This window comes from Pelmatolapia mariae, linkage group LG14 (genome assembly GCF_036321145.2).
Source record: "Pelmatolapia mariae isolate MD_Pm_ZW linkage group LG14, Pm_UMD_F_2, whole genome shotgun sequence".
In the NCBI taxonomy this organism is placed as follows: Eukaryota; Metazoa; Chordata; class Actinopteri; order Cichliformes; family Cichlidae; genus Pelmatolapia; species Pelmatolapia mariae.
Window position 1 is genome coordinate 34,458,523 of NC_086239.1, and position 13,160 is coordinate 34,471,682.

General features: G+C 39.5%; 1 protein-coding gene across 3 annotated transcripts in view; it reads left to right on the forward strand.

The window, feature by feature from the left end:
• The window catches only part of caln1 (calneuron 1), a 68,667-nt gene that overhangs the window by 8,376 nt on the left and 47,131 nt on the right, over positions 1-13,160 (forward strand). The window contains exons 1-2 of one of the 3 annotated variants that reach the window (XM_063494136.1): positions 3,506-3,988; positions 11,737-11,858. In XM_063494136.1, coding sequence (XP_063350206.1) covers positions 11,744-11,858 — 115 coding nt within the window. In that variant the 5' untranslated portion in view covers positions 3,506-3,988; positions 11,737-11,743. Of the gene's footprint in view, positions 1-3,505; positions 3,989-5,177; positions 5,577-11,736; positions 11,859-13,160 lie in introns of those variants that run through there. The other 2 variants (XM_063494134.1, XM_063494137.1) reach the window with 2 other exon arrangements.

Sequence of the window (13,160 nt, forward strand, 5' to 3'; positions counted from 1 at the left end):
CATGAAGCCACAGCAAAACCAGAGACATTGTGACTCATTCCATCAAGAACATACACACACACACACGCACACACAGGCTCAGAAATGCTGTCACACTGACACATGCACATACACACACCTCATGGTGATGAGCTTTCTTTGGCTGAACTGGCGCAGGAACTGAGCACAGATTGGTTACGTGATGCATGGTAGCTGTATGTGCATGTTCGGATGTGTGTGCAGAAAAGCTAATATCAAAATAGATTTCAACGCTGCCTGTTTGAGGTGCATAATAAGCCCAGAGCAGATAAAAACTGCTAAGACTGCAATTTATTCAAACGTACTTCCTCTAAATTGCTTGGTTAATGACCTACCAAGCTTCCTTGTTTACCTATTATAGGGGTTTCTTTATAGCACAGCCTCAATGAAAAGCTCCTTTTCAAGTAGTTATTAGACAAACAAAGATAATCTTGATTTGGATTAGTTGTTTGTCTTCTCTTGTTGTTTTTACATTCACAGAACCAGCATAACTCCCATCCTATAAGCTCCTTTTAATCAATGGAATATATTTTTGTCACAACATCCACGTAAATCCAAACAGTAACCCTCTAATGCTGGTGTCACAGTGTATTTAAGCAGCTACAGAGTTACAGGCTGTTCCTACCAAAGAGTATTTATGTATGCACTTCCAACATCATGAGGGTCAATCTGCATGTAAATAATAGGCCTGACCGGAACCCACAATCAGCTGGATCAGGGTGATTTTTCTACTCTGATTGCAATGTACAGGACACTGTAAAAAAAATGAACTGTTTCATAAAAACATTTCTGCCTGTTGGTGATGTCTAGAGTCCAGAGCAGCAACACAGTAGCTATGTGTTGAGGAAACATTACTGAACATAATAAGACATTAATTTTATAAATCCTGGTCCTCATTGCAGTCATGACGGGTATACTGTGTTACTGACAAGCTGTGACCCTAAAAACAAGCACTGTCCCTCGCATTGCTCCTCCCTCATCACATCTGGATTCAAAACACCAATATGGCAACAGTGAAACCACTCAACGTAAGACATGAAAACAGGATTCACTAATCTATTATATGCACAAGTAGTTTCTTGATAGTCTGTAACAGATCATGGACTGTGTATAAAACCTTTGTTTTTGCCTTGACCTTCATGAACAAGAGTCACATGTACACTTGCTTCTAATAACCCCATGCAGTGCGTGGTAGCTTTGCAATGCACGGGGTTTTGTGCTCCCTTGATAAAAGGAATTTCATGTTTATTGGAGAAAACTGTTATTAGTCAATATGCAGTACATCCAGCGTTTCTCAGACTACACTGTAACCAAATTGTCTGCCTGCTGACTCACTCCAAGTCAGACTGGGTGACTCCTTCCAAATGCCTTAAAATGTGAAAAATAATTGTTGCAACCCTGACAGTATAAACGTGGGTGGCACTTTTGGCAGGACCTTTTTTGTCCTTTGGCATTCCTAGTGGGCACATTACCCTGAATCTAGAATACCACTATTAAACATACAATACCCTGTTAGACATAGGCATTCATTTGATTAAACTGACAGGAATAGGAATAAAGAAAGTGAGTGGGTGTGTGGAAAGAGCTCTGCCGTCAGCCTCGTAGCCTTCAGCAGAAAACAGCCGCTGACTTCTAATCATTATTGAACAGAAAATCACGTATTATTTTTATTACTGGTCAGCTTCCTTAAATGACTTTAGCAACTCATTTGGAGATAAATTCCCCATTGTTATAGTCTTTGTGTATATAAACACTGCCTCAGAACTGAAAAAAAAATGTCAAGGTAAAATTACATTTGGTTAAAATCTTATATTTGTATGCATATAGGCTGCAAATAATCATCAACAAAGCATTTCACGTACTGTATTGCAACAAAGCTGGGGCCTCTGGTTGCTGAAATGCTGGCTAATTGCAACCAAAGTCCTCATATTTAAACACAGACACTGAAATGTATTTTCACCTGCAAATCACCAACTAAATACTAAGCCTCTCTGTATTTTGATTCCTTTGAAGAAGAGTTTATTTTCTGGGAACAGCTTTTATTAACTATTAAAATGTGAACTGGCAACACTGAAAAGCAAAAGATATATCACTCTCATGGTAACTTTGAACAAAAAGCAACCAAACTGAAGGACACACCCAACCAATATTAAACAAAGGGCCATGTGGGCCTGCTGAGACATGAGAACATGAGAAACACCTATCTAATTAGGTCTGCAGTTTATTCAGCTCAAACTGGTATAGTAAAGGAGGTTGAGGTAAACAACTTCTTCTCTCATATTAGGTACCAGATACTCTCAGACTTTCTGGGAGATGTCCGTGGTTTGCTTACAGCTGTTCTCTCACAGTATTTCTCCTCATTAAGGTAAACTAATTCCCTGTTTCTGTTTGAATGCCTGCATGTCCACCAATAAGACAAAATATCCTTAAGGTAATATATCATATACATGATCAGTGCACCAAATATGGACATTTAACAACGTGCAGTGAAAAAGAAGAAATTTGGGAATGTGGTGATGGTAGGGATAAACAGAGGGGTGGAAAAAATCTGGAAAGCTATTAGTTAATGAGACACATCATAAAAAAAAGACTAATAATGACACAATGTGAAATAAATACATCTATTTCTTTTCTTATGGGCTTTTTAGGGGTCTTTCTTTCTTCACATCATATTATACTGTATAGCAGATCACTGGCAGTGCACTGACAATCAGAATTGCTTTTGCTTTTTGTTTGGGCAACATATCAGGATAGTAACGTTATTTTTAGCAGCAGCTTTCAGCTATAGATTTCTTCTTCCTCTTCTTCTTCTTCTTCTCCTATACAGGATAACTTCATTCTGTAAATGCATGTCTTTGCTCAGTTTTGAACTTCATTCATTATAAATTTCACTTTTTCTTAAGGAGACATGTTGTTCAAAAGAACACACTGCACCTGCAGAATGTCAGTGCAAGCCTTTTTGATATATTCAGTCATTCATCAGAGAGTTTGTTGCCGTTTTTAGTCATCAGTCTTGTTTTGGTTCTGGTAAACATAAGCCATTGTTCAGCAGTCTGAAGTGGAGAGAGAATGTGTGATTAAGGCTTTGTTTGGTGAAGCAGGGCAGAAATGATGACTGAGCGTTGGTGAAAAACCTGTAAAAACTAAGCTCTCCGAGGAGCAAATACATGAATATTAGAGCAACGAAGAGAAATTGTTGTATTGTATTGGAAACAAAATGTATTAGGAAATATGTTTTCTGTTGTTGGCAGTAAATTAATTTGAAATAATCCTAAGACACAAACTTATTTTGGCTGGTTTGGCACGATGTCACGTCTGAAATTCGGAGAAGAGGCGGGGTAACCAGAAGAAATGTGTCCGGTTAGGTATTTTCAAAACGGTGCAGGTGTTTCCTCCGCTTGAAAATGAGACGATAGACCACGATATAAGCAAACAAGTAAAAACAGCCAATCCGCTGCTTTCCTGCTCGGTTGCGTATTGGTTTGGATTGAAGCGTCTCTGTTGGGCACTGGGTTGCTCTCATCAATCGTACTGACGCTCAGCACTTGTGTGTGTGGATCTTCACTCCTTGGATTGTGACTTTGAAACAACAGACCCAGGGCAGTGATTTTTTCTGATTAGATTCCGCAGTCTCTGTGAATATTAGAGGCTACAGCTAGAAGATAAAATATTTTTAAATGCTGATGAGAGTTTGGCAAAAAAGTGCAACTCGAATAAATGTGTCCAACTGCTGCTGGACTTCAGAAGCTATTTAAACACACGCTGCCCTGCCGGTGTAGCATGGCCACGCTGCACTGTCAAAACAAAGGAATAACTAACTAATAAGAAAGCAATCAACAGGATCATCGTCGTCAGGATCGATCGACACGGCTGATTGAGGAGTCCACCCCAAGTCTCTAAACTGGAGCCTACTGCGAGCATCGATTAACGGATTTGACAGATCACCTTCAGACATCTAACAGCCTCAGAGGTAAGCAGTGGAATTCAGGCTATAAAATATCTTCACTGGGAAATAAATTGGCTGCAGCGTATCATTGGAGTATGGGTTTTTTTTTTTCTTTGTCCGCATTTAATCACACAAGTGCTGCGCTCAGCCCCACACCTGTTGTTGTTTGGCCCGGTCAGAACCAGCGGATGTCCACTCGTAAGAATCTGCGGGTGATTTTCGCTGCAGTTTTATGTGCCTATGCAGACACTGTGGAGACTGGGTGAAAAACAGGCTTGAACACAAGTCCGCATGATACTTCATTTTCCCTTCTATGCACTGACATTTGCGCAAGATCTCAGTCTAATAAAGTCTAGCACATTGTTCCTTTAAAAAAACATGATTGTGGGCCAGCTTAAGCAAAATCGGGTTGAGATATATTTTCGACTGAAGTAGGTGTTTCTGAGACGCATGTGAGCTTTGATTCAAACAGCATAAGATCTGAGCTGAAGGTGTTTAAATGAGAGGGGGGAATGCTGTTAGTGATGATGGTAGCTGTTGGAAAATGTCATTTCTATCACACTGATGACAAGAAAGTGCGGAAAGTGTCTGTCTTGTATGTATCTTGGGTCGATGTGAGGAAGGACTTCTCACTGTGGACCCCCTGCCGGGACGCCGCCCCCTTCCACCATCCCCATCCTCCTGTTGCGAGGAGTCCAGCGCGCACTCTTGCTCCACACGGTGGCGCACGCTCTTATAAGACTCTCCCAACATGTTCCGCTCTCTGTGGTTTCTCCCAGCAGGTCCCCGTGTAGACCTGCAGAGCGCACTGTAAGCAAAATCCACTGGGTTATTGGGACCGTCTGTACAAAAACACCCTTTCAGCCTCCTTCACGTTACCTGTCACTCTTCTTTCTATTTCCCTGTTTTTCGTCTTTTTTCGGCTCTAATTAATCTCTAATAATTCACGTGTCTTTATTTTCTTTTTCTTCCCCTGTATCTCTCCCTTTCTTTTCGCCTCGCCCTTTCTCCCTTTCTGTAGCTTCTCCGTGTGTACTTTGCCAGTACAGCCGCAGGCAGGCAAGCAGAGCTGAGTCTGTCATTGGGACTCACTAATGAGCCCTCACTCCATTTCCCCATGTGGAGGAATGTTTGCGCTGTAGAGTGTGCGAGCGAGTAAGGGGGATAGAGGGAGACAGACAGGGGAGGGAAGGACGGCGGGAGTGAGTAAGAAGCCAAGGAGTGGAGTGTGAGAGGAGCTACCGTACCTGCTGCTCTCACTGCTCAAATATTAACAACGGATTTCAGGGAACTGATGCTGCTGCTCTGGGACAAACCCAAACTGTGGAGGCAGCCGGGTTCAGTGGTTTGTGGACAGGCACTGTGCCGCTGCTGCTGCTGCTGGAGGCACTGCATATAAAAGACTGATGGAGGAGGAGGTCACAGAGCCGGATCCTCAGATGGTGGAGCCCTCCAGCATGCCATCGCCAGGGACACATGCGGAGGTAAATGGAGACTTGCCGGGCAACCCATACCTGAGGGATGATGGGACAGTGGACGTGGTGGAGAGTCCGGCAAGGGAGCCTGTTGTGCTGCAGTATCCTACAGAGTACAATCTCAGCCACCAGTGTGGGTAAGAATCATCATATGGGAGAAACAGAGAAAGGGTCTGTTGCTGCAGGGAGCAACTGATAATATGTGCAGAGAGGTGGCACTTCTGTGGAACACTCCCGTCTTTTCTTTTCTCAGTTTGGAGATTGAATTCAGCTTTGCAGTGATGGTTTGATGAATTGGCTTTGCACTCACTTGGCCGATGTTTAAACCCCTTGTGTGCCTTTGCTGCCCAGTCCATGGCACTGGAAGTCATAGAGTCATAATTTAATTTCACAAAAAGTCCATATTTCATTGACTTATGGAAATGTTTTTCACGTTATGATTTCAACAGAAATTTGTTTTATTGCCTGTTGTGACTTGTCACCTTACACACCATTCGAATAGATAAAGTTGAATGATCAAAAGCAACAGGCAATTAAATAAGTGTCACCATGACTTTTGAGAAGGGATTACTTTGTTTTCAGGTCTGTTTTAGCAGCTGTGTTGTGCATTCGCTGTATTGCATCGTCTTATGGTCACTGTGTTTACACAAATCCATGTGAAGAAACTGAGTCATCAGATGGCACCAAAGAGCCTCACACCACAGAAACACCATTGTAACCGAAATGACCAACTTCTGGTTTGGTCTGGAAATTATTATTTTTTCATTGTTTTTATTTTAACATCCGTCATTTCTCTAATTGGCAATTTTTATGACCAGTTGACAGACTATGCTCTCGTTTTAATCTCTGTGATGAAAAATGATCTAACTACACACAAAGTTTCTGCTGCATTTATTTCTGTGGTTGGACCTTTTCAAGAAATCTGCCAGTGTAGCCACACTTCAGTCTGTGACATCACATCAGGTGGTTTTGTTTTGCTGTTACATCTTTGATGGAGAATGTATTTTTACACAAAGCTGTCACTGTATTATGTCCTTTACGAAGCTGATCTTATGGCTGGAGCGGCTGCTGTTGGTACACATTGTTCTCCCCGTGTCCCGCTCTGTATTGGCCCATTGCTGTTGGCTGTTGTGCTGCAGGGTCTGATGTAAGAAATTGCCATCTGGCCTCCTTGTCATGCAGGAAGCTCTGAGTAAGGCTGTGCTCTTTCATCAGGTTTTGCTTTTTTCAAAAGTGAAACCTCAGAAATGAGGACGGGCTGCTTTTGCACTTTTGATGCGGTCATGGGTCAATTAGTGATTTCTTATAGGAGAAGAGAGGTGAGGGATTCAAGGGACTGACTGAGTTGTTTGTATAGTTATGAGGAAAAGCATCAGTATATTGGTGAAACTCCGTTTGATCATTTATATCACATCATATATTTTTTGTTCAGAGAGAGAGTGACTGTTTCTGGACATTTACATACAGTTACAGCATAAATACACCTTAAATGGAAGTCCATTGTGCTTAAATTGTAGTGCTAAAATGGTATGAAAATTATTGAATTGAAAGAACATATTTTTATTACAGCTCAATTCCATTATATTCAAACAAACATTAAAAAAGAGCATTTGGAGAGTATCTGCCTGTAAAAATGAAATATTTTGTGGTTTATAATTTTTAACATTTGGGATTGTTTTTGGCTTTTGATGTGCATTTTCAACATTTTTTTGTGACTGTAATCTTTGGCATCCAGTTGATGGACAGTTTGCAGTGGAATGAGTTCATCATGTCTTCCCGCCAGTTATTTGAGGACATAAGACATTTTAATGGCAGCTGTATAATTGTAGCTTACTGCTTCTTCCTTTAGGGTCAAACAGTTTTGATTAGTCATGTCACCTTTGTATTATCCTTGAAGTGTCAGCACAAGTAATGTTTTCCCCGTAAGGCATGCGACTTTAGTGAGATTTTATTTATGTCTCAGGTGTAATGGGATTCATTTTTGCAGTGACCCAGTCTTTACAGGACTACAAAGTCTTAAGAGTATTAAATTGGTGCATTAATAGTTTGTTCTCTCTTCAGCTAATGTGTGATACTAATATTTAAAGTGATTAAAATGCTTTGAAAACAAAGCTGTAAATGCTCCAAATGGCATTTAATTTTCTTAGATTTGCCACCTTCAAATAAAAAGTGGCTTTTAAAATGTCTTTCTTATATTACTGATTGTCATCCGTATTTACACAGCCATCTACCATGAGTCATCTGTGGGAACTTTAATCATGAAAAAAGGAAACATGAGCTTCACTTTGCTCATACTCAACTTCAGACTTTTTTTTTTTTTAAACCATGACTGTTAAAAACATTCATGGACTTTTATCCATCCGAGGAAGATCTGTTTTTAAAATCATGTTCGCGGTTAAGTTTTAATGTCAAGGTTTGTGGTTAGACATTGCAGAACAGTTCTGTGTTCTTTTTTGAGCTTTTAATCTTATTACTTTTATCTTTGGGAAGAAAGTTGAGGATCTAAAAAATTAGAGACTTCAGACTTTTATCTGTGACCAACTCCTTCTCACCTGTCAAATTTAGCTGTCACCTCTAGTACAGAACCTCTTAAAAAATCAAGACTCTTGAACAGTGATCATATGGTAGAAGCAGATTTAAGCTTAAATTTGGAGCACAGGTAATGGCAAAGTGACAGCTCGGCCCATGATTAAATGCCACAGGTCTAATCACAGCTAGCGCGACCATCAGCAATAGTGTTCAGTCAATTCATACACTGTCCTTGAGCCAGATTCTGACTCCTAGCTCACTCCCTCACAGACTGAAAGTCACTTTGTGTAACAGCATCAGCTAATGGCCTCAACCTATTGTAAAATTTGAGTTACTATCCTATAAAACTATAGGGCGGGTTTCATCTGCTTTTAGTGCCATGCTCTTTTGTGAATTTACATAAAACGTACTTTTGGGCAAAATATCTTCTAATCCATTCTAGTAAAAATGAAACAATTAGTGGATTAATTGCTTTATGGATAGTCTCTTAAATGTGTGAGGATATGGTGCTTTTCTTAATTATTTGTCATTGTGAGCTGGATTTTAGGCTTTTTGTCAGTCAGAACGAGCGCAGTGATGAGCGGATCATGTTGTAATATTTCTAAAACGATCGGTGATTTAAATAAGTAAACGAGTGAAACCAGTTGTTTGTAACTGTTTGTAACTGTTTGTAATCGTCCATCTTCAAATACATATACAGAATCTGTCATTCTGTGCCATTTCAGTAAAATCCTCAGGAACATCTGCTGATTTCTGTGGTTCACTTTTATCAGGCACTCGATCTGAGTATTAAATTCCATGATCTTGCCTCCTTTTCCCGTTCATCTGATATATATATCACAGCATGCAGAGAGTAAGGATTAGATGAAGGGAAAAATGGATGTGGTCTTGGTTGATGCGCTCACTTCTGATTTAAGTGATTACTGTATGCTTTGTTCCTGAAGGGCAAATTAGCTTCTTCAGCTGAGGCCTTGATCAATTTAATCAGATCTAATGATGCTGAAAACTGTGAAGCGCTCTGTTCTACACTGTCTTTCTAAGGGGTTGAAGGTCAGTGTTTCATCGTCTCAGCACATTATCTCACACTTTATCTTTTGCGTTATTAAACACCATATCCTTGAGATATTTTAGTAAAATGTTATCTAAATCTTATCTTTTCTTAATGTCCCATAGCCTTGATGTGTAATTAGATAAGTCTATATTTATTTTTATATTTCATAGTCTTTTTTTTTTCCTTTACATTTTGAAATTGAAACGTAAATGGACATATTTGGCATGAATAAATATTTTGTGCCATTAACTGTAAGATGTCAGTCAGTCAGCTATTTCAATTTTAACATTTACATTAATTTCCACTGTCACTAAAAATACTGTATTACACCATAAATATGTGCAGTGGTAGGAAGACTGCAAGCAGCCAGTATTTACACAAGACTGTATATTCTTCTACAAACCTATCAGGAAGTGTTTTACAGTGTGCATTTTATTTAACAAATCTTAGTCAAATCAAATGATAGCATGAATAGCACATGAGGAAGAGATCGAAGGAATTGTGATGGAGTGGTGTGGGCATAACTGAATCAGCAGAGTGATAGCGGGAAGTGTCAGATTGAAATGTGTGAAGATCTGAAATGGCTAATACCACTGACTTCAGTGCTCTGCTTGAACTAACATCATGCTTCATTTATGTATTCTAAAATGATTCTTTACTCTATAAATGTGTGGAAATAATGGAAAATGTCTGCCACAGCACCATATCAGGTTAAACCTAGTATAACTTAAAGGTCATCCTTGATTCAGTGGAATTTAAGGAAAAAATGTCACCATGTGATTCATTTTCAACCAAACAACTACTAAAATGGGTTTTTGGTGAGATCAGGTACACAGATGACTGATTTTAAAAAACAACAACTCAATAATTCAATTACTGCTGGTGTTTAAAATTCCAGCAATCCAACAGAATAATAATTCTAGCTTGCACATAAAATCTTTCTATCTGTTAAGATGCTCAACAACCATCCCAGGAATGTAAAAACTAAGAATTGGATTTCTGCTGCGGAGTGTCATTATGTCATTCATTCTTAGTCTTGATTAGTGTGAGCTTTCTGCTGAATACAGAATCTAATGAAAGTGAGAAAACTCACAATGGAAGCCACAATTTTCCTCCACCCTGAGAGTACACACAGTGCTGTTTGATCCTAGAAAACCAAAAGTTTGCACCACAAACGGCCTTTTAATTAATTTGTGTCTCCATTGTCTGCTTTCAAAATATTCTCAATACGATTCTTGTTATCATAATAAGCCATGTGTTGATTTCTGATATGAATTGAAATTCCGTCCTTGCATGGTCAACCATTCTGATCAATAGTTCCCCAGGCAACACAAATGCAGAAAAGTGCCTGTGTAAATCAGCTGACAACATGTGGGTTGGCTCGTAGCGATAAAGTTGAAAGAGCGGACAAGAGGGATGATTGTAATATTCAAAATGACAGCTGAGAAATGGCTGAATAATTGATGAATTAGGAAATGAAAAATCCTGACATTACGCGCAAGAAAAAGCTGCTCCTAATAGGCGGAGCTGCAGACGTCTTGATGTGCATGCTTATTAAACTGACAAACATGCAAGATGCAGAGACCGGTTGTGAACTGCGAGGCGACAGATGGCTGGTCGTTGTTGCAGGATGTAGGAAAATAAACCTTTCAAGATAAAAGAAACAAACAGAGAGGGAAATATTAATGTATAACTATAAACTCCTCTAAAACCTTCAATGAAGGCTAAGAAAAGATCACCCCTGGCTTATGGTTGTTGTTATTTTGGTTTTGCAAGAAGAATGAGCAGCATGCCTTTGTCATAAAAACCTCTAAATATAAACTTACAGATTTTTAGGGCATAAAATTACTGTAACCCTAAGAGTGTAAAATCTTTTCCCTTTTCACATTTAGATGTATTCTAAATATTTTTGTCTAAGCTCCCATAACTGTGAGATGTATGAAACTCTGCTCTGCTGTCAACTTAACCCGTAAAGGAGATAAAACAATGAAAAATGTGATTCTTTAGTTTAGCTTTGGTGCAGATCATTCAGTTCATTCTAAAAATCCTCCGTTATGTCAAAGAAGCATCTCCTCAAAGGAATCATCTAGATGAAATCCTGTCGGAGAGAAGGAAGTATCGCTAAGATCTCAGTGCTTTTACTTTCCTCCTGTGCCCTTGAGCTTTAATTTATTGAATAATTAATTACTTCAGACTCATTTGCACCTACATTGCACACAGGCATGCTCATATGCACCTAACGTAGACATGAATTCAGCACATTCACCTCAAGCTACACACTGTGTTACTTTCCATTTAGTGAATGAGTTCTGTTTCATTTATGAAGCTTGTTTATGCCGTGCCTATTGGATTTGTTTTAGCAGTGCCAGAGTCACAAATGAGCGAAACTGTAGCTTTAAAATCTGATTATTTCTTATTTTCTTCTTGACTTAATTGTAAGTTTTGTTTGAAAGGGAACCTGTGCAGCTCGCAAATCAATTCTCACAGTTTTTTCTTTTTCTGTGGCTAATTTGAAACCCTAATAAGTTAATTCTACAGTGATGTTGCGGGGACCATGAAATGTCACACACAGAAGCTGCTGTTTTTAGAAATGTGTAAGCTGGGCTTTTAATGGTTTGTTTGTTTTTGGAATTAATCCTCCAAGAGAGAAGACTCCTGTACAGCTCCTCTTTTCTACCCTCACTGCTGTCTAAATGATTTCTTCTATTGTCTCTCAGGGAGAAGATGCCGTTCCACCATGTAACGGCAGGCCTGCTCTACAAGGGGAACTACCTGAGCCGCTCGCTGTCCGACAGTGACAGCGATGTGTTGGCCAGCATCTCTGTTGAGGAGCTTGACGGTAAGACTCTTCTGTAAACTGGCTACTGTCCTCCCTTCCTTATCCTTAATGATTTATTCAAAGTGAATAGGCTGCTTACAATCTCCCTACCTCCATAGTAATTGGCAACATCTTGCAGCCAATATATTAATATTCATTACTGCTATATGTTGTTACTCAAACCTGAGAAGAAAATCATCCATAAAGGATCTTCTATTAAAAAATAAATGAAAAAATTATGTGTTTTGTGTCTTCAGCAAAAGCAAAGCCAGGTTTAGGCTTTTATTCCAACTGTTAACTTATTTATGCAACAAACACAAGTCCAGGCCTTGAGTTAAAAAAAACAAAACACACTTTTTAGACTTAAATAGTGTGACCTGGAAATGTTGCTGCATACAAATGATTATAAAGCCACTGTGGCTTCATGTTTAGTTACACTTCATGCCAGCTTAAGAAGGGTGTAGGAACAGTGTTAAAGGAAAAAGTTACAAAAAGTTAGAGAACAATTAGCCTGTAATTGAAATCCAACAAAGGTATTGAACATTTAAATGACATTTGACTGCGTGTAAAGGGAAAAAATGATGTGTAAAATAAAAAAAAACAAGTATTTTGGACGATAAGCCTGTGCACACTGTAGACTCTAAACCTATGTGGATCCCCTTTTTCCCCAAGAGTTTGTTCTGTTCATTTTATTACCAGAAATGCTTTGAGAGCCAATGCGGCGCTACAACACAAGCAGCATCTGCCTCACCGAGTCAACCAGCCACAGAAATGCAGTATTCTCTACATAGCTTATCTTACCAGGAGCATTTGTGGTCTGCTGGCCTCTCTCTGTCTCAGACGCTGTGTTTATGAACCCTTTGTTTTGCAGTATGTCTGAGAGTAATCACCCGGGCCCGTACAACACAAACCTGATCAATAATGGTCTGCTGGAGTCAGCAATAGCAACCTCACAGGTAGCAAACAAGCTAGACTTCCCAAGACCTTGAAAATATTAATCTTTTGATGCAACATTAAGCTGCTGCCTGGAAAATTGGCATTGCAAGGCATGGTAATGGCTAGATACTCTGTCAGGGTGGAGTTTTAATATGCACGAAGGGATTTGCTGTGTGTGAATTCCTCATTCCTGTTTCAATGGGTTCACGCTGTTTAGTGAATAGGAAATGATCTGTGGTTATAGGGTCCTGATGAGGTCCATTTTAAAAACGCTATGACTGAGTCACTGTAGCCTGCCAGCACTGTAATTACTGCATAAGTATTTACCCTGAATTATATGCTGGATGGTATTACAGTGGGTTTGCAGACAGGTCACTAGTTTGGATA